Source organism: Octopus bimaculoides, chromosome 3 (genome assembly GCF_001194135.2).
Source record: "Octopus bimaculoides isolate UCB-OBI-ISO-001 chromosome 3, ASM119413v2, whole genome shotgun sequence".
Classification (NCBI taxonomy): domain Eukaryota; kingdom Metazoa; phylum Mollusca; class Cephalopoda; order Octopoda; family Octopodidae; genus Octopus; species Octopus bimaculoides.
In genome coordinates this window covers 120,039,257-120,063,288 of record NC_068983.1, presented here as the reverse complement: position 1 = coordinate 120,063,288, position 24,032 = coordinate 120,039,257, and the positions used below count along the sequence as shown (strand labels likewise).

Sequence of the window (24,032 nt, the reverse complement as noted above, 5' to 3'; positions counted from 1 at the left end):
ATATATATATATATAGTGTATATATATATATATATGTTGTCTATGTATTACTAAATATGCTTCCATCTCATAACAAGCAATTATTTATTTCAGAAAGACAAATTATTAGCGTTATAGAATATTAAATATGAGGCCGTGAAATTGTGTGACTTTATTGTCTTACTTTTCCTCGTTATATTAGTGCTATATATATCTCCAGCACTAGAGAGATTGTCTTGCCCTTGATAAGACGTGATTAAAAGGTCTTCGCAGCCCAAACACTGTTTTGTCACATTCAACAACTACTTTACAAGCTATACTTGATGCATCGTGTATCTTGGCTGCAGCATGGATCGAGCTGCCTCAAACTCCATATGACTAAAGATTTTTCACTATTGTAAGACATGACTACTCACACAATACAAATATTAATACACTATATGTATTAATATTTAAGCGGCAAGTTTTAATATTATATTTACTAATATTTAATATAAAAGGCATTGAGCTGGCAGAATCATTAGCACGCCAGGCAAAATGCTTAGTGGCATTTCGTCTCTCTTTACATTCTGAGTTCAAATTCTGTCGAAGTTGAGTTTGCTTTTCATCCTTTTGCTCTGAGGTCTCTGCAATTTATTGTACCCCCTTCCCCGAAATTGCTGGTTTTTTGTGCCAAAATTTGAAACCAATATTAATACATTCACCATTATCAACATTTAGTGGCCATTTTCTATGCTGGCATGGTTGGACGGCTTGACAGGAACTGGCAAGACCAGGGGCCACACCAGGTTCATAGTCTGCTTTGGCTTGGTTTCCACAGCTGAATGCCCTTCCTAATGCCAACCACTTAACAGAATATGTTGGGTCTTTTTAACATGACACCAGCACCAGTGATTTTTGCATGGCACCAGCAGCCACACCAATGTTTTTTTATGTGGCGCCTTGGATTTAGGATCTCAATACTGTGTTGATAGGTGAGTCTGTTTGAGTACAGCAATGCATCACAGATCTCGGTCTTCTGTTATCTCTATTAACATTAATACATTATATTAAATATTGCTCACTGAAATAAGTGAAATAGTTCTCCATCAGTAAAGCCATTGTTTGTTATAGTATTCATGTATTCAATTAATATCTTCTCATTACAGTTTGTCCAGCATTCTCTCCACCTGCAACAACTGTCTTCTTAATAATTCTCATATTTGAAGGAATTTTATTTGGCATCTTCACAGCTATAATGTTTGGTTCACAGCTTTCTGCTATATGCACGGATGAAACAGTAAGTTCAAGCTAGTTTTCAACTCTTTATCTTTTCATTTAATAATCATTTTATTGGCATGCTAGAGAGGTCCATGATATCATCATCGGTTTAGTTTTTCCGTGCCCACATGGGTCAGACAGATTTTGTTGAGGCAGATTGTTTCTATGACTGGATGCCCTTCCTGTCATCAACCCTCACCTGTTTCCAAGCAATGTAATATTTACCAATGACAAGACACAGAAGATTGGGAATGAAGAACACTGCTTTCATGATGGTGACATTCATTTACAACTATCATGCAATGTCAAGACAATGGGACAGTAATACATGCACGATGGGCTTCTTTCAGTTTCCATCTACCAAATCCACTTACAAGGTTTTGGTTGGCTTGGGGCTTTTGTTGGAGACACTTGCCCAAGGTACCATGCTGTAGGACATCAATCTGTATTCGTTGAACCACCAAGTTAAGGGACATAAAAGGCCACAACACCAGTTTTTCAACTAGTGTAAATGTGTACAGATACAGATGCTGTCACACTATATTTATACATGTACACACACACACTCACATATACACAAACATGCAAGCACATAGATGCAAAACAAGATGGAGAAAACGGTACTCAAATACCAAAGGTAGAATAAAATATAGTGTTTTATTGAAGCTGAAAAACTTCACAAACTGTTACTCAGAGTTTTGTGTAACTGATCATCAGAAAAAGTGATCTTTTAGTTAATTTCTGTTTGTTGATCAATGAAATACTATAAACTGTCATCTTTATTTATTATCATGTTAATGTCCATTTTACTATGCTCACATGGGCTGGACAGAATTTGGTAAGCCAGATTTTCTATGGCCAGATGCCCTTCATGTCGACAGCCTTCACCTGTTTGCAATTAAGGTAATATTTCTTCATAAGTGGTCATGTTTTCATGGAAGATTGGAAAAGAGCACTGCTTGTATGACAGTAGTAATCATTTACAATTATCATGCAATTTCAAGACAAGAAGACACACGTGTACACACACACACGTATTTTATATATAAAGGCACAGGTGTATCTGTGGTTAATTCATTTAACTAAAAGTTCTTCAAGGCAGTGCCCCTGCTTGGCTGCAGTCTAACAACTGAAACAAATAAAAGATTATATATGAAGGGGTTTCTTTCAGTTTTCTTTCACTAAATCCACACACAAAGTTTTGGTCAGCCCAGACTGTAGTAAAAGATACTTGCCCAAGGTACCACTCAGTGGAACTGAACCCAAAATCATGTGGTTACAAAGTGAACTCCTTAACCATGCAACTATGCTTGCACAATGTAGCTATCAGTTTTTGTTGCATTTATGCTAGATACTATAATAATATATAATATGGAAGTCAAATTAATGTAGGAGACTCTATACAATAGCTTTGTTAGAAATAGTAGCCAAATCTTCCTCAAGTCACACCTAGCAGTCTTAAAGAAAAAGGTAAGAGTTTAGGGTTAAAAAAAAAGACTGCATGATCAGGCTGAATAACAACAATAAATAAATATTGTTTCAGGTATAAATTTTGATTTATTTGATTTCTTGGGGAGGGAGACAGGCTTTCCCAGATTTTTTTTTTAAAGTATGCAATAAAGTCATTGTATCTTAAAATTAATTACCTGTAGGGATACCATATTTCATTATGCAACCATAATATTCTACAAAGTATATTAAATGCTTTATAAGTCAATACTGTGTTAGCAATGCTATTAAGATCATCTCTATAGATTTTCTATAGAAATTATAGCCAGTACTGATTTATTACGACATTTTGTATCCAAATATGTCTAATGTAAACAAGTGTGATCAAAGATGAGAAAATAGGCAATCGGTGTATCTGCATATTTCAGGAGTTTTTGCTCCTCCTTCAGCACCAAGCCATTAACCATCCACAAACTTTTTGCTGGTACATGCAAGGAATTAATATGTACCAGCTGCCAGGAATGTGTTTAATATGTAAAATTGGTATATCCAGTAATGTTACATCACTATATTTAGTGGCTGTGGAGGCACAATGGCCCAGTGGTTAGGGCAGTGGACTCGCAGTCATAGGATCGCGGTTTCGATTCCCAGACCGGGCGTTGTGAGCGTTTATTGAGCAAAAACACCTAAAGCTCCACGAGGCTCCGGCAGGGGATGGTGGCGAACCCTGCTGTACTCTTTCACCACAACTTTCTCTCACTCTTACTTCCTGTTTCTGTTGTACCTGTAATTCAATGGGTCAGCCTTGTCACGCTGAATATCTTCGAGAACTACGTTAAGGGTACACGTGTCTGTGGAGTGCTCAACCACTTGCACGTTAATTTCACGAGCAGGTTGTTCCGTTGATCGGATCAACTGGAACCCTCGACATCATAAGCGACGGAGTGCCAACAACAATATTTAGTGGCTATTTAAGCAATGAGTTCCTGGATGGTTAATAGGTTGGATATGGTGCTAAAAAAGGAGCAAGAACTCTTGAAATATGGCATATACACCCATTACCTATTTTTCCATCTTCGACCACATTGTCGTTTACATTAGATGTATGGGATAAGAAACATCATAATAAATTACTGTTGGCTATAATTTCTATAGAAAATCTATAGAGGTAATGTTAACATGTGTCTTAGAATACATTTGCTTTCACTGTTTTATATTATATATGTATTATTGAGTGAAGTCTTTCATCATACATTTACTACCAGGCTACTGATAGTCTACTTCATTGTATTATAATCAGACACTCTCAACTACCCTATTGGAGGTACAGTGAAGTATGGTATCAGTGACCAGCTAGGAGATTTATGATGAAAGACATTTCTGCCTCATTACACACACACACACACAAATTTTTTTTTTAATTTTTAATTTTTTTTTTTTTTTTTGGAATAGTAGGTCTTGAAGCACACAAAGCTATATATAATAGTGGCATGTTGGGTTGAAAATCCCTTTTGAATAGAAAAAATTGAAGACTGCCCATCAGTAATGTGTGTGTGCCTGTGTATATTAAATTTCTTTTCAAATTGCACATGCTCTTTTAAACCTCATTATCTCATACAAAGTTGCTAACACACCATGTTGACATTACTGGCTTCAGAAATATTGAAATAAATTTAATATTCCAACCAAGAAACCCTGAGTAGCTAAATTTCACATACTTTTTATGTTGTTGTTTTTTTTTGTTTGATTTGTTTTTTAATATCTTTAGTCTCTTAATTGACTGACTGTTCTACTACTTGTTGAACTTTATACTGCACATGTAGAAATATGTGTGTGTATTACAAATAAAGTACAAGTAAATATAATGGTGTGCACATGGTTTAATCACTGTAATGACTGCCACTGTAATTATTTTAGTTCAAATGCATTATCTCAGATAAAGTCATTGCCAGGCAAATAAAATTCACGAAATTGAAATTGATTGATCCAATAATGCCATGTTCACAGAGTTCTGATATAAGACAGAAATATGTTCTCTAATGTTTTTAGCAACTCTAGATTGTTTTGAAGTTAGTCTCCTACTACTGTTTTGTCATCTCAAAATAAGATAATATTGAAGAACTATTGTAAATTTATTTATGATTCTTACGATGATAATTGAATCTCCTTGCAGGGTATAGAACAGCTAAAAAAAGAACAAGCCACCTGGGAGCGGAAATCTCGTTGGTTAAGCATTAAGTCAGTATTTGGTCATCCATTTGGTTTGCATTGGTTCTCACCATTTTCCAAGCCTCTTGGATATAAACTCCTACATGAACAATATGCCGTCTAGAGCAAAACTGTTTATCGTTGTTTTGTTTTGTTTATTTGTTGAACTCCAGCTAGCCACCCTGTGTCAGTGTGACTAGCCATGAACTTGTGATGTCATCTGTTCAAACAACAGCCATTTTTTTTATTGGAAACTGAAAACTGGATCTCCTTTGTATTTTTCCACCACCCAGGTGCTTTATAAAAGACAACCTGATGGTTCTGTTGATTAGAACATGTACTCATGTGCGTGAAGTACATATTTCAGTGAAACTATAAACAAAGTAACATAAAAACTTCTCCAGAGACAACATCAGTTGTCAATCAGTTTTAATTTCAGACTACTTCTCAAAACTACTTCTACAGGACCATACAAATTACGAAACATCTACACCAACCAAACACAAACTTCAAACTTGAGATCATGCCTTACAATTTACTTTTCTCAATGTTGCTTAATATATATATGTATATTTGTGTACTCACGCACACACATACTTACGCAAAATTGGTTACATATATTCTACCACATATACTGTCATTTTTCTACTTTTCCACAAAGTCTGCTTTTATTCCTCTCATCTCTAAGAAACATTTAATTTATTGAAGAGCATTTTGTCTGTGCTTGCTGTAATTTTTTCCAACATTTGACCCTAACTTTTTATGTAAGTTAAAAGACAAAGTTGATATTGAAATATTCATACACCTTATGTCTGGACTCCAGAGAACTGTTATTACTTGTTCTGTAATTTATCCTGTCATATTTCAAATGGTTCTCAGTTCAACTATTCTAGCAAGACAACAAAAAATATGCCACTTCAGTTGTAATAAAACAGTCACATCAAGTGATGTTGTTGCCTGTTACCAAATCAAATTGTCAATTTCATTTAACAATTATTTTCACATTTGTTTTTAATTTACCTTTTTATTGTTGACATAGAAAGTTTTAATTGCTCAACTAATCATTGGATTTTATTTTTTTTAAAACAATTTTAGCTAATGCTTTGTAGCTATTCATTTTTATCTTCTACTTACTGTTTTCAGTTGGATCCACTCTTATATATTCATCATTCCACAGGAAGTATGTACATTTTCTAGGTACAACTTTCAAACGCATTCAGTCAAGGCAATTTTTTTTTTAAATGCCTTTTTTTTTAACAAATGCCTATGGACAGTTAATTTTTTAACCAAGTGATATTTTTTTAATGGCTTGGTACTAAAAATTTATTTTGGATGGTTTAAATAGCAATTTGGAATTTGTGGATTTTGAAAGTAAATTAGAAAAACATAGGTGTGCTTGATTGAATGAATGACAGTAGATGGGACTTGAAGAGCTTTGAATGTGCTTGTTTTCCACCTGAACTATTGATTACTTGCTGGAATATTTTTTTAGTCACAGTTAATATTCTGCCCTGTCTGTGAATAGTTTATTTTAGAGTACGGCTGTGTATTCTAAGCTGATCATCTCTGTATCATCAGTGTACATGATATAGTGACTACTAATCGAACATAGTCTTTATGACAAACTTAATGGCCAACACACCCTTACTGTGACATGTACTGACTTACTCAATCTCCAGTAACGTAATCTCTATAGTGATCACCGCCAAATGAACATCCTCAATATGATAGCTTCTGAATTAACATACCCAACAATGTGACCTCCATATCAACATAGCCTCGTTGTTGATAAGTTCTCTGTGTATGGTTAAAGTCATTGTTTAGCTGTTGAATTTAATTTTTGAAAATTTTTGTTTGTTTGTTTTTTTTTGTTTTTTCACCATTGGAAATGTTATTTTTACAGGCAGATGTTTTAAATATTATGTTATTTGTGTTATAAGCTATTGGGAGCTATGTTAACTCTGTTACCTAGGCACATTCCGCTGAGGTGTCTTAAATATTAAGTTATCTGCGTAAAACAAATCAAGTTTGTATGTAAAACTTTGATTAGTAAAGAACAACAACAAAAAGTATTTAAAAAAAAAACTATAGAATAATTGGGCAGGAGATGCTTAATTCTTTCAATGTTGAGGTCAGTTCATGTAAAAATTTTTATCAAGCTTGTCTACAGGATCAGTAGCGTGGGTGAGAGAAATATAAAAAATCTTTTCAGGAAATTATCAGCTTTTACTTTCTGTTACTTAAGCATGCATGCTGCAACAGCTTTGCAAGGCTTTAGAGGAATGTACCTACAACACCCCTGCCCTTCCTTTTTCAATATTGTCTCCCAGTTGTGCCATGTGATATAATTACAGTCAACATCAACTTCTAGTATATTTTTTAATGTAACAACTATGTTGAAAAACAAACTTTTATTTTTCAGTTATTAATTTTATTACACTTGAATATTTTTCTGCCCTTGTTATGTAAATGTTTTTTTTTTTCCAACATCATCTTCATCCACATCAGCAGCAGCACATGTCAACACAAACCTATCTTATTTAATAAAGAATATTCCATTATTTCAAAACTCTTCATTATACTGAAATCAGCATGTCTTACAACGTATGCTACTTTTTGTTCTGAATATTGGAAATCAAGTATATATATATATATATATATATATATATAGACAATTAAGAATCCTTTTAATTTAAAGAACATGAATTATGTAAAAAAAAAAAAAACGGTTGCATTCAGGAGATTGTGTGCGTGTACAAATAGGTACTGTCATGGTTGTATAATGTACTTTGCAACTACATGGTTTTGAGGTTGACCTCACTGTACAGCACCTTGAAAAAGCATCTTATCATAGCCTCAAGTCCACCAAATTCCACTTATGAGGTATAGGTTGAAGAACTGTGTGGAAGACCATTGTATTTATTTGAACATGTTTTTGATGTTGCCTGCCTGTGAAAGATTTAAATATCAGTGCTTTTCAAATGTATAGTTGTTCTGCAACTAGTTACAGACATGCCCTTGTCACTTTCATTGTCCTAAATGTAGTGAACCAATTAATGGTTCATTGTAAACTTGTAACCACCATCACTATTGTTCACAAATTGTAGTATAGTTTAAAATAAACTGAATTTGGTGGGTGAGAATTAGGTGAATTTAAAAAGGAAGCACCTAGTGGAGAAATATTAAATTAACTGGTAAACACAGATAACATTGCTAAATTAGCTGGTGGTTAATGGTAAGAAAGATATATACCAGAGGATTTGAGGCGTCAGAAATAGCCAGCCAACAAGATGAAAGTAATAGTGATGATCAGTTCATTATGTTAGCATCACATAAAATATAATGCCTGACTTTTCCTTTTTTTTTTTTTTTTTTAAATATCTATGTAAGTTTGGAAAATTTTTCCCATCATGTCAACTTTACTTTGAATTAAATTCAATATATAAAAATGAGCTGTTAATAACGGGTGAACTATAGTGTTTTAAGGATTGATACACAAAGAGCTGATACTGTTACAATATCTTACCAAGAGAAGAATCCTATTCTTGCTGCACTACTGACTCTGTGATCAAGACTAATCTTAAACTGCCTGGTCTACAAAACTGCAAATAAGCAAGACAGGGTCACAATATGTTATAAACAGCACCACTGAAGTTTTGACAAGTGTTTTGTTAGCTTGCAGTGCTAGGTTCAAATTTTACTATAGTGTATCCAGTTTAAAGAAACCTGAATATAGTATATAAAAATGAAGTTTTCAATGATGTCTTGACAACAGCAGCAAATGATTTCAAGACTGGTGGTTTATAGTGAAGAGTGTAGACTAATGGCAGAGTTAAGGAGGTACAACACAGTTGATGTAACAATGAAACTGTTCCACACCAATATTAGTGATTGTATGGTTAGCTGGCAGCATACAATAAGCCTCACCTGAATCATAGCATGTATGACTAAGTATTTTTCTTTAGTGAAGGTGCATGGCTAGAAGGTTAGTGCATCAGGCCCACAATCATGAGGTAGTGAGTTTGATTCCCAGACTGGGACTGTGTGTTGTGTTCTTGAGTAAGACACTTCATTCCATGTTGCTCCAGTATTGACTGTTGAACTTCATCCCACAAATGTAGAAATATATATTATATATGTGCATATGTATATATATACATTATAAAATAAATATAATGGTGTACACATGATTTAATGACTGCCACTGTAATTATTTTAGTTCAAACACATTATCTCACATAAAGTCATTGCCAGGCACATAAAAGACTCATCTGTAAAATGAGTTGCAATGTCACTGGTGCCAAGCTGTCTCCGCCTTTGCCTTGGATGACATTGGTAAAGGCTGGTATGCATGGGTGACTGCTGGTCTTCCATAAACAACCCGAGGAAAACTTTCTAGGTGCAATCCCATGGTGATTCATGATCAACAGGGGTCTTTACCTTTTTTATTTTGTCATTACTACAATAGATTGATTGGAAGGGGATGATCCATTTGATAGTATTTGTTGGAAGGTGTGATGTGGTATAACAAATTTACACAGAGACAACAATATAATTGAAATGAAAATTAGTTAAAAACAAGTTTATTTGCCATGAGAAAAGCTTGGCTCTGATGTTGGGCAGATAATTGTGTTGGGAGTGTATCCATTTAAGTTGAAGAAATCTTTCAGCACACTTTTTTTTCTAAAGTACGATTCTGCTCATAATGTTAGAATTTTCCACCTTCTCAGAGCACTCAAACCTATTTTATTTTTAACAAACATTTACTGATGTTGGCTGTTAAAGACCATTATTAGTTTCCTTGATCCTGTGAAAAGTCTGAGTAAAACAAAAATTCATAGGTTTCAAGAAAACATCATTTTATTGCAATGACATGAAAAACAAATGGCTGGTCTGATGTTAACTTTTTTTTTTTCTCAACATTATGGAATAAATAAACACTTTTTTTTTTTTTTTTTCCTATTTTATCTATTACAAAATATGTTAGAAATATTGTTCTTACATCTCTTTAAAAAACACCTTATGAAATTGATATTCTATATGTATAGCAGTGTGGGGGTTGTTTTTTAATTTTATTTCTTTAATTCGCTGGTAGTTCATTGGAAGACAGTAGAAAAGATGTATTGGCAAGTGCCTGAAATTGAGCCATTTTGATGTTTACCATTTTCTAGAGAAATCTCTATCAATAAGATAATGTTATAAAAATTCTCTCCTCAAAAACAAGTCAAATACATTTGATTGTAAGCAGTGATCATTGATGAAGCTTAACTTCATCACTAATTTAGTACAAAAGTAGTAAATATCCTAATTTAAATATCTTTTGTTGATGGATTTTTTTTTAAATAACAATCTGCTTGCTAACACCTTAGATTTATGTAAAAAAAAAAAAAAAAATTTTTTAAATTAAATATGAACAAGGGATGGGGAAATACCCATGTTGTAAATGTAAACAAAAAAAAAAAGATTGTTATATAATTTTTACTGTAATATACAGAGTAAAATATTGTGAAGATTTATTGATTGTTGAATCAATACACAAAGTTTGCCTTCCAAAAGTATTGCCTCAAAAATTAGTGTTTGAATGATCAGCTAAATTCTTATAGCCAACACTTCTAAAATGATAAGAAAAGTAACTTCTGGAGTGGTTTGAAGTTCACAACAAAATTATAGACTCAGAAATGATAAGGTTTTCTCAAAATAATAATAGAATCTAAAAAACAAGTTAACAATTAATCATTAGCTTTTGCTTGGTAGTTTAATATAGCAGTTTGTAGAAGATAGGGAGCTTGTTCTTGTATTAGTTACCATCAATAACTTCAAGATTACAATCACGTTTTTAAAAATAAAAAAATATACATATAAACCAATTTAGAATTGATAAACAGCAAGCTTGAATTGAATAAAGACATTTGCAAATTTGCAAGTCTATACATTTGAAACAAATGGAAATTGTAAATAAAATCAGTGGTTCAAATAATCCTCTTGTTCACCGAAAGAAGCAGTTTAACTGTGGATATATAGAATATAAGACACCAAATTGTCTTCATTGTTGAGCATGTCAGGTGGGTTTTGATTGCTGCTAATAGGTTTAAAAACTATTTTGAGCAAGTTAAAAAAAATAAGATATTTCTGAAATTTTATATATTAAAAATGTTTGTTTGAGATTAATATCCGATAAAAGCTTTGGTACAAAGTTAGAAAAGAACTCAAAATAAATGCAGTAAATATTATAAAAGAGGTGGGGGTTTTGAATGCAATAATTTTGGACGGATGTGAAGGTAGCCAGGCAAACTCTGTGATAACATCACAATAGAGTTCTATCTGTCCAGGAAAAGAAAAAAAAAATCCATGTAACTTTTTTTTCTTTTACTATTTAAGGATCAACAAAAGAGATCATGATGTAACGAGAGCCTTTTGTCGTTCTCAGTCCTTCGTGGAAATGTGTTAGACGTCCAGGATGCATTAACAGCCAACCCTTCTTTGTGTCCAGAACTTTACATTTGTAACGAATAAAGTGAACACCACCTCCCTGAAAGTAAATAAAACAAATTTATTACAGCAGCCAGCTTTAATTAAAGACAACTATGGTTAAACATAATTAACTGAACACTCAGAATCAAGTGTAGATCTACTTCCCTTGATATACCATACTTCAATTTTTCTCTGAATTATATTGTAATGTGGCAGACAGGATATGATGTGCAAGATGTAGAGTGGCCAGCCAGTAAATGTTCTCTCACCACGACACATGCTAACCCATACAAGACAGTAACAGTTTTAGTATGATCTAAATCTCAAATGGTACCTTCAGTAACAACAGATTCTATTTATCCTAATTTCAATTTCTTAGCATAAACTAATGCTTGGTCTCAGCTTGCAACACTAACTCTAACAGGTTTTGGTGATCAGCTTCTTAATTATTTCTGTTTTGCCACTTTAGTTTTATGTGTGTGTGTGTGTGTGTGTGTGTGTCATACAAGAGGGTACTGAAAAGTTCCTGGCTTTAAGAATATTGTGAAAGACCTGGTTGGAACCCCAACTTTCCAAGTTCTTTTATAGGGCTTAGAAAAACTGAAGGACCACTGCAGTAAGTGTATGAATCTGAGAGGGGAATATGTTGAGTGGAATCATAATTAACTGATTCTCCTGTATTTTCTTTTACCCAAAGCCAGGAACTTTTCAGCACCCTCTTGTACATTTGTAAACAAACATTATTGGTTATAGACTATTTGTTGTATGAATTTTTCCATGTTGACATGAATAGGATAGTTTATTTTGTTGAACACTATTTTTATGGCAGAACACTTTACTGTTAACTATCCAACAGTGATGAAGTAAGGGCACTTGTTTTATGGTAATCAAACTGTATAAGAGGCATCAGATGTGCGCAAGAGAGACGACTGCACTGGTTTGGTCATGTGATGCATATGGATGAGGACAGCTGCATAAAGAAGCACTAAGCTCTAATGGTGGAAGGGGTAAACCCAGGCTGAAGTGGTGAGAAAGAATCTTCAGCCGCTGGGCCTCACTGAGAAAATGACAAGTGACCAAGAGAGGTGGTGATTTGCTGTACTTGATAAGACACTCCAAGCTAAGTAAAATCACTGTCTTCACACATACAGGCTTGATTTTTCTCGTGCCGGTGCCACTTAAAAAGCACCTGTGCTGCATTAACACACTCATGGAATGTAAACAACACCCGCAACACTTAAGTGGTTGGTGTTAGGAAGGGCTTCCAACTGCAGAGACCATGCCACAACAGACAGCTGGAATCTGGACAGCTCCATGTCAAACTGTCCAACCCATGCCAGCATAGAGACCGATTATGATGATGATGAGGAACTGAAGCAAATGCTGTTGCTGACAGCACCAATGACTGTCATAACAATGCTTCAATTCCTGGTCATGTGATCTGTAGTCCAGATCCTTGACCTCAGTCCTTGTATCGCTATTAGGCAGAATAACCATAACTACAATAATGGTGATGGATTTAACCCTTTAGCTTTCAGATTACTTTGTCTAATGTAATGGATATTTATTAACAATATTTTGAATTGTTAATAAATAGCCATTACATTAGACAAAATGATAATGCATTATCTCATAGCCTTGAGATTTTGATGCGATTGTTTGCTTACAGAATGACATTGTAAGGCTGGATCTGACTATTTGGGCTGAGTTAAATGTTGTATGGTTAAAGCTCAGAGAAAAATAAATAACATGAAGTAAAAAGAAAATGTCTAGGGAGATTGTTTTAATCCATACAAGAAGATAAGATGAAAGTTGTTGCTGGGGTTTAAGCCTAAGTCAACCCTAATCAGCTAACCAATGATCAAAAATACTCAGGCACTTCATCTAGGATGACTTTATCTAATATGATAATCTTTTTCTGAAACAGCTGTGATTTGAAGACAATTCAGCTGCTATTTCTAAAGACCAAGTGACTATGTAGAGGCTTCCATCACTTGCTTAAGTAGAACTTGCTAATGAGATACAGCATGGCTTGGTCAGATCATTGCCATTTGTTGGAACACATTTTTACACCATTCCTACTGTTAGCTACTCAACCATGCAGTAAAGGGTACATCATTCCTTTCAGCTGATAATATAGGAACCATAACTAATTCATTGATATATGAATCAAAAACTGATATTTTTTTTTTTTGTAGAATTGTAATTTTTACAGTTTTTAATTAGCTTGTTCAATATATATATATATATATATATATATATATATACAACCAGATGATTTAATAAATTATCTTACCTCATAATCAACATCTCGTGTATTGAGGGCAATATTAATGGTGAATGTCGATGAGTCATGATGGGGTCGCAATAGTGGCTGTTCATCAGGTTTGTATCGGACAATGAAATTCATAATAGCTTGAGGTGGCTGAAGCAAGAAAAATTTTTTAAATAATTCCAATTGAAAGGTCATTAAAATGAAATAACAAGGGTAAATAATAAAATGGTTACTACTTAGAAGTGGACCAGTTAAAACATTTCACATCTCTCACTTGCAATCACAGAGTGACTAGTTCCATTGCATGGCACCTTGGGCAAGTGTCTTCTTTAGCCCCAGTCCAACCAAAGCCTTGTGAATGGATTTGGTAATGGAAACTGAAAGAAGCACATTGTGTGGGTGTGTATACATATATATATATCTCATCATCATCATTTAACGCCTGCTTTCCATGCTGGTATGGGTTGGATAATTTGACTGAAAACTGGTAAGCCAGGTTCTGATCTGATTTGGCAAGGTTTCTACGGTTGGGTGCCCTTCCTAATGCCCACCACTCTGAGAGTATAGTGGGTGTTCCTTACATGCTACTGGCATGGGTATATGTATATGTGTGTGCGTGTGCTTGAATATATATGTACATATATATAGATATTCATATATTTATGTGTGTGTATCTGTTTGTACCCCACCATTGTTTGACAACTGGTTGGTTTGTTAACATCCCTGTAACTTTGCAGTTTGCAATAGAGATCAACAGAATAAATATGAGGCTTTAAAAATAAATACTGGGGACGATTTGTTTGACTAAACTGTTCAAGGTAGTGCTCTAGCATGGCAGTAGTTCAATAACAAACAAGTAAAAGATAAAAGACACATATATAGAAACTACATCAACAAAAATTAAAATTTGATTCTTGTGCTTTGACACAAATCAGGATGAGCTGTTCTGATCTCCAAGACACAAAAATTACTGGGGAGATTAGGCTTTGCAAAATCATTATACAGTATTGAGTCAAAAGAGCAGAAAATAACACTTCCAAAAGACAACTTCTGCATAACTTTATTTTATTATTACGGCTTTATTTTACAGCTGAATGCCCTTCTTGTCACCAACATTTATCTGGGGTTTTTTTCAGATAAGGGATATTTTCATTCCATTTGCCTTTGAAAGTGCAAAGCTACTGAACATTTTCTATACAGGAAATGTAAATATAACATCATTGCATTGTACACAGTTTCATGCAACAAAGACAGAATGTAAACATTCACTCAGACACACATACATTATATAAATGTGTGTGTGTGTGTGTGTGTGTGTGCATATATATACACACATATGACAGGCTTCCTTACAGTTTCCGTGTATCAATTCCACTCACAAAGTATTAATATGAGGCTAAAGTGGAAGACACTTATCCATAGTGCAAAGCAGTGAGATAAAACCTGAAACCATATGGTTATAAAGTGAACTCTATATCTATACAGCATAATACTACTAATTAATTAATAAAACTAGTTCAATGATAATTTCTCACACAATCACAAGACCTGAAATTCTGAGGCCTTTTAACGTGTATAGTTAATTTGAAAGACATGGCCTTCATTGCTACACTGGTACTTGACTGGTAACTTATTAACCTTGAAAAGCTGAAAAGAAAAGTTAGCTTTGGCAGGATTTGAACTCAGACCCTTCAACATTCAGATTATTCTGTCAAATGTAATGCTTATTTATTCACTCTTTTGAATTAATCACGCATCATCTCATAGCTTTGAGATTTCGATGATGTAATTGCTTATTTTTAGAATGACACTGTAGCATAGGTGTGAGAGGTTAGATCTGGCTGACTTGAACAATACACAGGTAGAATATATGGGCTGTATATGGCCGGTTTAAATGTTAAAGGGTTAAAAGGATATCATAATACACTATAACAATGATTTGTAACTTTAACACCAGGCCTGCAACATGTGGTGACTAATCAATTAAATCATACAGGTGTAGTTGTGTGGTTAGAAGTTTGTTCCCCAATCACATGGTTCCATGTTCAGTCCCACTGTGTGGCACCTTGGGCAAGTTTCTTCTACTATAGCCTCAGGCCGATGAAAGTCTTATGAGTGGATTTGATACATGGAAACTTAAAGAAGTCTGTTGTGTGTGTGTGTGTGTGTGTGTATGTATGTATGTATGTATGTGTATATCTACATGTGTGTGTCTTTGTGTCTGTGTCCCCCCAATCACTGCTTGACAACTGGTGTTGATGTGTTTACATCCCTGTAACTTTAGCAGTCTGGCAAAAAGAGATCAACAGAGTAACTACTAGACTTTAAAAAAATAAGTCCTGGGGTTGATTTGTTTGACTAAAACCCTTCAAGGTGGTGCTCCAGCATGGCTGCAGTCAAATGACTGAAACAAGTAAAAGAATACAAGAATGAAAGAAAGAAAAACCCCAAACCTGGTGAAATTTAAAATCAATACTCTAATGCAGTCATGAACAAATGGTGAACTGCAGGACTTGCTGAATAGCACACCTAATGGGAAATAACCTTGAATTCTTTTAGTAATGTGAAATGATGAGCCACGACTCATGTGGCCTGGATGAGATGACAAAGCCTTTCATTCCTTCAGGGTCGATAAATTCAGTACCAGTAATGTACTGGGGGCAATCTAATCGACTGGCCCCCTCCCCCAAAATTTTGGGTCTTGTGCCTAGAGTAGAAAAGAATTTGCTGTGCTGGAGAAGACACATCAAAGCCAAGTGAAATCATAGTCGTGGCCAGTGCTGATGACACATAAAAGGTACCTGTGCTGGTGATACGTGAAAAGCACCCACTACACTCTTGGAATGGCTGGCATTAGGAAGGGCATCCAGCCGTAGAAACCAAGCCAAAACAGACTGAAGCTTAGTATAGCTCACCAGCATACAAGTCCCAGTCAAACTATGTAACCCATGCCAGCATGGAAAACAGATGCTGAATGATGGTGATGATATTTCTTGAAACTCTATTGATGTGAAGCTAACTGAAAACTGAGCATGGGAATCATTTAAGTAAATAAGTAATGTGCAAGTTGGGAATAATAGGACTTCAGACTGGGTTAAGAAAAGGAAAGCATTTGATTAATAATAATAATAATAATAACTGGAACTCTGTCGTTATGACAATGAGTGTTCCATTTGATCTGACAAATGGAGCAGCCTGCTTGTGAAATTAATGTGCAAGTGGCTGAGTACTCCACAGAAGCACATACCCTTAATGTAGTTCTCAGGGTTATTCAGCATAACACAGAATGTGACAAGGCTGGCCCTCTGAAATTACAAGGGCTATTCATTTTTGTCAGCTGAGTAGACTGGAGCAACTTGAAATAAAGTGTCTTGATACAATGCACTGCCAGGAATTAAACTTGTGACCTTACCATCATGAGCCGAATAGCCTAACCACTGAGTCACATACCTCCAATATTAATGATATTGTTAATATAATAATGAGCCAGGAAAACTCTGGTTCTTTTTATGACCATTAACAAGGTAAGATAGTGAGAATTGCAAAAGAGAAAACATTACCTCATTTTGATAACCTTCAAAGACCTTCTTCTGAAGAGGTGTGATATACTTGTGCAAGAAATGAAGCCATTCTTTCTCATACCCTATTTGATTCATATGAATATCAATTGTTGGGACATTTTCATATCCACCATTCAAACGTGGATCCTGCAATATGACAGCAAACAATGAAATAGACAAAGCAAACATAATATTTTCCTTAATTACAACAATACATAACAAATCAATTTATTTACCTTTGATACTTGTAATATTGACCCTTTCAACACAAGCTACCTAAATTTAATTGATGAAATTTTAAATTCAAACTATGGACTATCAAAACATCATTATTATATGAAAACTAGCGTAAGATTTCAATGTCTTTATTCAATCATAATTTATGATCATTTTGAAAATTTAAAGACAAAATATAGAATGAATTCTCATTAGAATCACAAAAGGGTTAAGCACATTCTTTCACCCTTTCAGTGATTTCAGTCTTTGCACTCGGCATGCTGGGGCATTGCATTCAATACTTCAGTTGATATAACAACACAAGTACTTATTTTTAAATCTAGTATTTTATTGATCCTATTGTTGAGCCACTAAGTTATAGGACAAACAAACAACTATAAACATGGGCTACACACATACAAACATACGTATGAGGGGGTGATGAAAAATTCTTGGCTTTAAAGGTATCACGAAAGACCTGGTTGGAAGCCCAACCATCTGAGTTCTTTTACAGGGCTTAGAAAAGCTGAAGGACTGCTGCAATAAGTGTGTGACCCTGAGACGGGAATATGTTAAATAAAATCTTAAATAACTAATCCTCCTGTATTTTCATTTACCCAAAGCCAGGAATTTTTCAGCACCCCTTGTGTATGTGTGTGTGTGTGTGTGTGTGTGTGTGTATATATATATATATATATATATATATATATATATATATATATATATATATATATATATATATTAGAAAAAATAATAAGGTACTCAGATATCTGGATGGTTGTACATTTACAGATTTTTATTAATATGTCACATGTTTTATAAATATTTGCGCTTGCACCTATTCTTGTAGGCATTTCAAATATATATATATATATATATATATATATGAGAAGCTTCCACACAGTTTCCCTCTACTCACAAGGCATCAGTCAACCTAAAGTTACAGTTGACAACATTTGCCAAAGGTGCCTAGTGTAGGGACTGAACTCAAAACAATGTGGCTACAAGTGTGCTTCCTAACCTTACAGTCAAGCCTGCACCTATTATCATAATGACAGCTTTTCTTGCTACAAGAATTGAATACAGCAGTTAATACAACAGTAAACAACACCAACCAACAGATCCACTTAGAACTCAGTGGATTCAGCTGTTGAGTGTCTTGGCTTCAGATACAATGACATGCTCATAGTACAATATAAAACTGGATCCCTAAGTAGTTATTCCATAAATTACTGACTTACACATTGACATTTCTAAAATAGCTGTATTTTAAGTAACATATTGTGGCCTCTCCTGTCACAGATAACAGATGAAGGTTCCACTGTTTCTTGGCAGAATAACCTGCACAAATTATTTGTCTATAGTGATCAAATTACTTGTCTATAGTAGGCGCAGGAGTGGCTGTGTGGTAAGTAGCTTGCTTACCAACCACATGGCTTCGGGTTTAGACCCACTGCGTGGCACCTTGGGCAAGTGTCTTCTATAGCCTCGGGTCAACCAAAGCCTTGTGAGTGGATTTGGTAGATGAAAATTGAAAGAAGCCCATCGTATATATATATACATATGTGTGTGTGTGTGTGTGTGTGTGTGTGTGTGTGTGTGTGTGTGTGTGTGTGTGTGTGTGTGTGTGTGTGTGTGTGTGTGTGTGTGTGTATGCTTGTGTGTCTGTCTTTGTCCTCCCAACATCATTTGACAACCGATGCTGGTGTTTACATCCTCGTAACTTAGTGGTTCGGCAAAAGTGGCTGATAGAATAAGTTCTGGGGTTGATTTGCTCGACTAAAGGCGGTGCTCCAGCATGGCCACAGTCAAAATGATTGAAAGAAGTAAAAAGAAAAAAGAAAGAAATAAAGTGATTGCAGAGCAATACGAAATGGAGTGCTTTGTTCAAGAACACAATGCACTGCCTGGTCCAAGAATCAAAACCATGATCTCACAATCATAATTGCAACACCATAAGCACTAAGCCACACACCTCCACCATAAGTGATATATAAGTCCAGCATAACAATGTAATTGACTATAATTAAAAGTATTCGATTACTGACCAAAGTGCCCATGTGTTTAAGGTTTTATACAGCTATTTTGTTGTGTCTTTAGTTATGATATATTAGTTTGATAAGCTCTAGTGTGAATGTTTAGCAATACACAGAGTATCTAGCTATAGATATATTTGAATATCCACAACCTAGTCAATCCATGCTGTCATGAAACAAATGGATGTAAAACAGTAAGAAATTAAATAATTCATATTCAAAATTGACTAACTGGACATAATATAGTGAATATTAACTATTCTGGACCACAAAAGGGTTCAGTTTTGACCAGTTTCAATTGGTACAGAAAATAAAGCAGATATAAACGGTCTAAGTTTAAAGGGAAATATAAGTTTCAGTTGATAAATGTCTTCAGGGTATCCTTAATTGGGTCACAATATTCTATCTCCCCACTACCTCACATAGTTTGCAGTGGCAAAAATTTCATTTCTTCATTTGCTTAAGTAAATTAGTTTCAAATTTTGGCACAAGGCCAGCAATTTAGGAGGAGGGGGAAAGTCAATTACATCAACTCAAGCTCAACTGGTACTTATTTTACCAACTCCGAAAGGATGAAAGGCAAAGTCAACCTTAGCAGAATTTGAACTCAGAACATAAAGACAGATGAAATGCCACTAAGCATTTCGCCTGGCATACTAACAATTCTGCCAGCTTGCTGTCTTATTTGCATAAGTTAATTATTGTAAATATCTAGTAGTGAAAATGTTGTTAAACCAAGTCAGCTTGACAAATGGTCAATATACATATTAAATAAATTGATACATTCTAGCTTGTTTCTTAGACCTACATCAGCCCTGGTCCAGCAAACTTACTATTAAAGGCATTCCAGTAGTGACCCTTTGTCTTTTCCCTCAAACATAAGACTTGGTTAAATCTTTCCAATCAAGTCTGACAAACAACAGATACATTTGACCAGCAGAGTTTGAAGGAATCATATACACAACAGCATTATAATTGAGGAGGCCACAGTGAAAGTTAAAAAGGGTGGATAGTCTGAGGTTGGTGAATTTTCATCATCATATTTTACATTTTTCTCCATGCTGGTACCGTTTGGTATCTATTCTCAGCAACAGAGAAAACTGGCCATCTTGGTGTGTTTAAGATAATTTCTTTCATATCACAAGCACTAGAGAAGTCATCCAATATTAGGAGGACCAAAGAATTTCTTCCCTAGAAATGGCCATTAGAGTTCATTTTTAGCACGGTTTCTACAGCTGGATGCCCTTCCTATCACCAATCATTGCAGACTGTACTTTTAGCCATGCCACTGGCACTAGAAATGTAACAAGTTAGTTAGATATAATAATCCAGTACTCCAGATAGTGTGTATGCTTTCTGACATTGAATATCTAATAGTTTTACAAATTAATTTTTGTAGATAAATGTAAGAATGTATAAATAGGATACAACAATAATTAAAAAGAATTGGTAAGCTAGTGATGATCTGTCTTAGCATAATATCAAACTGGAAATAATACCAAAACAGGTGTATGTTGTTATTGTTATTATTTAGCTCTAACTCAACCTTAATCAATGAGATCATCCTGTATTTTTCAAGAATAGTTTACCAAGAATAAATTATTCATCATATTTATGTTTAACCTTTTAGAATTCAGATGACTCTGTCAAATGTAATGCTTATTTATTCACATTGTTTTGAACTAATCATTCATTATCTTGGAACATCATGATTTCAAAAATGCGTTTGTATATTTTTAGAATGACATTGTCGAGTAGGTATGAGAGGTTGGATCTGGTCAGTTTTAACATAAAACAGGTAGAATATTTAGGCTGGATATGACTGGATTAAATGTTAAAGAGTTAACGTCACTTGTCATACGAACTTGTTTGAAGACATTAACATCTACTTCATCTTCCAGTACAACATACAGCTTTATAGATATTATTTCTAATAGGGACAACTGCAGAAATACACAGGATTATACATGCAAAGTTATGATTGATTAATTAAGTCTGACTGCAAATTCAAACATTTAGGACTTTTAAGAACCAATGTGGAGTCTTTACATGGTTGCTTGTTCCTTTAAGAAATAATGGTCAAATCTCTTTCAAATTAACCTTATGTCTGAAAAAAGGAAGGCTAGATTGGATGATGTAGTCCTAGATGCATCAAGTTAAGTAAAAAAAAAAATACTTAACAGTCATGGCTGGAAGACAAATTGAACAGACTGAATAATGCTTATGATTCTAGAAACATCACTTATGAAATATATTAAAATTGTGATAGGGTGGAGATTAGTAATAAGCATAAACTGAAAGACTTACGTCATTTTGACCACTGGACCACTTGCCATAATTCTCATTCACTGCAATGAATTCGTTGCAAAATTCATCACTAACAACAGGGAACCAAAATACATCAGGACAAGGCTGAAATAGACACACAGAGAGCATACTAAGTTAAATGCAAGATAGAGATAATATAAAGTAAATAATAGGATAGAGAGAGGATGTAAAATTGATAGCATAATAGAGAGAAGATGTTATTGAATTGAATAATTAATCATGTCATAGAAAGAGAATACCAAATGCTGCAGGATAGTAATACATTGGTATTGAATTTGAAGATGAAATTAATCCAGTATGGTGAAATAAATGTTAGAAGGATTAGGAATTAAATAACAAACAGTACTTGGTGAGCAACTGCATCATTTTGAAAGACGTCTGTGTAATTTTCATGGATATATCTATCTTCCCAGTCCTAAAGAAACAGAAAATAGTATCTCAGACAAAAATAGTTGTTCAAGTTAAAATAATAAAAGTTTATAACATTAATTACACTGTACAACAAATTTCAGGGTCAAGAAAAAACACAGTTCTATTGTACATTTTATTATGAAGTTGATTGTGCTAAATTCGAATCTTATAACAAAAATTTCCCATCGTCACATTTTCTTGTAAATTACCAACTTAATAACTATGCAATTTATACCAATTTCCACAATACCATAAATTTATTTTGCTCCCAAAGTCAGATTAAATATGTCCATTGTAATTAATTCATAAATACCTAATGAATCGGCATGTTTGTTACCATTATATAACATATTAACCTATACGTTAGTATTTATTTCTTCATTTATAAGACATCTCAGGAGTTACACTTCAGATTCCAGCAGAAGTCAGCCAGCATAGCTAAGCTCCATTTTCCCTTACACCTGTTTTCCATTGATGCTATATGTTTATGGAACCTCTCTCCATGTTCATTACCTACATCTCCTGCATTCTCTGGGAAGAAGGACAGATGAAAGATGTGGTCCTCCAAACTATCTAGAACAGCAATGATTCATTAAACCCATGCCAGACATTAAACCTCCCCAGACATTTGCTTTCAGAATATTGGAAGTGACAATCATTTACAGCTATCACACGACATCAACACACACACACACACACACACACACACACACACACAGAGGCTTCTTTCAGTTTCCATCTACCAAATCCACTCACAAGGCATTGGTCAGCCCAGAGTTATAGTAGAACACAGACCCAAGGTGCCATGTTGTGGGACTGAACCTTGAACCATGTGGTTGGGAAGCAAACCTCTATTGTTAAAGGATATTTAGAAAAGTAAAACATTGAACATCATATAAGAATAAAATAAAACTTACAATTGGATTATCATATATCTGCCAGAGTTCGCTGTATTTTTTATTGATATCAAAATTATCATAATTAATTAAGTGGCCAAAATATTTCATATTTGTCACATACATCAATCTGCCCTGAAAAAGAAATGAGAAACAAGATTTATGAAAACATTTGTTTCTTTACACATTTTACATCCATCATGCATATATATTGTAATTTTCCTTTTTTACAACCAGATGCATTTTCCATTGCAAACCTTTACCTTTCCATTTTTACCTTACTTTTCAAGCAAGGGAATTTTCATCCCACTTCCCTTTGAAAGAGCAGAACTACGAAATAAGTTGTTGACATGGAAATGTCAATGAACATCATGGCTAGTAGCTCAGCAATTTCTTGGAGAAGTGCAGAATGTACAAATTCACATACATGAAGGGGTGCTGAAAAGTTCTTGGCATTAAGGGTATCACAAAAGCTTGGTTGGGGGTCCAACCTTATGAGTTCTTTTAGAGAGCTTAGAAAATCTGGAGGACTGCTGCTATAAGTGGTGAATCTGAGAGGGGAATATGTTGATAAATCATAATTAACTGATCCTTCTCAGCACCCCCTCATGTATATGTGTCTATGTGTGTGTGTGTGTGCACTTTGTTTTTGTATCTGGTTGGCAACATTCTTTGAGTGAACTCATGTGTTGAAGCAAATTATATACATACATATATATATATATACAAACATGCATATATATACATACATATATATATATATACATACATATACAAACATGCATATACATACATACATATATACATACATACATATATACATACATACATACATACATACATACATACACATATATATACATACATATATACATACATACACATATATATACATACATATATATATACATACATATATACATACATACACATATACACACAC

General features: G+C 34.2%; 2 protein-coding genes across 6 annotated transcripts in view; one reads left to right on the top strand and one right to left on the bottom strand.

Moving 5' to 3' along the window:
• Positions 1-7,465, top strand: part of LOC106878124 (palmitoyltransferase ZDHHC3) — a 107,782-nt gene extending 100,317 nt beyond the window's left edge. For all 5 annotated transcript variants that reach the window (XM_052966505.1, XM_014927238.2, XM_014927241.2 and 2 more), the window contains 2 exons: positions 1,128-1,258; positions 4,862-7,465. In XM_052966505.1, coding sequence (XP_052822465.1) covers positions 1,128-1,258; positions 4,862-5,020 — 290 coding nt within the window. In that variant the 3' untranslated portion in view covers positions 5,021-7,465. The remainder of the gene's footprint in view (positions 1-1,127; positions 1,259-4,861) is intronic.
• Positions 7,466-9,451: 1,986 nt separating this feature from the next.
• The window catches only part of LOC106878123 (multifunctional procollagen lysine hydroxylase and glycosyltransferase LH3), a 71,178-nt gene continuing 56,597 nt past the window's right edge, over positions 9,452-24,032 (bottom strand). The window contains exons 15-20 of the mRNA XM_014927237.2: positions 23,111-23,224; positions 22,129-22,197; positions 21,762-21,866; positions 17,203-17,349; positions 13,664-13,792; positions 9,452-11,425 (exon numbers count right to left, since the gene is read on the bottom strand). Of these exons, the coding sequence (XP_014782723.1) occupies positions 11,270-11,425; positions 13,664-13,792; positions 17,203-17,349; positions 21,762-21,866; positions 22,129-22,197; positions 23,111-23,224 (720 nt within the window). The 3' untranslated portion in view covers positions 9,452-11,269. The remainder of the gene's footprint in view (positions 11,426-13,663; positions 13,793-17,202; positions 17,350-21,761; positions 21,867-22,128; positions 22,198-23,110; positions 23,225-24,032) is intronic.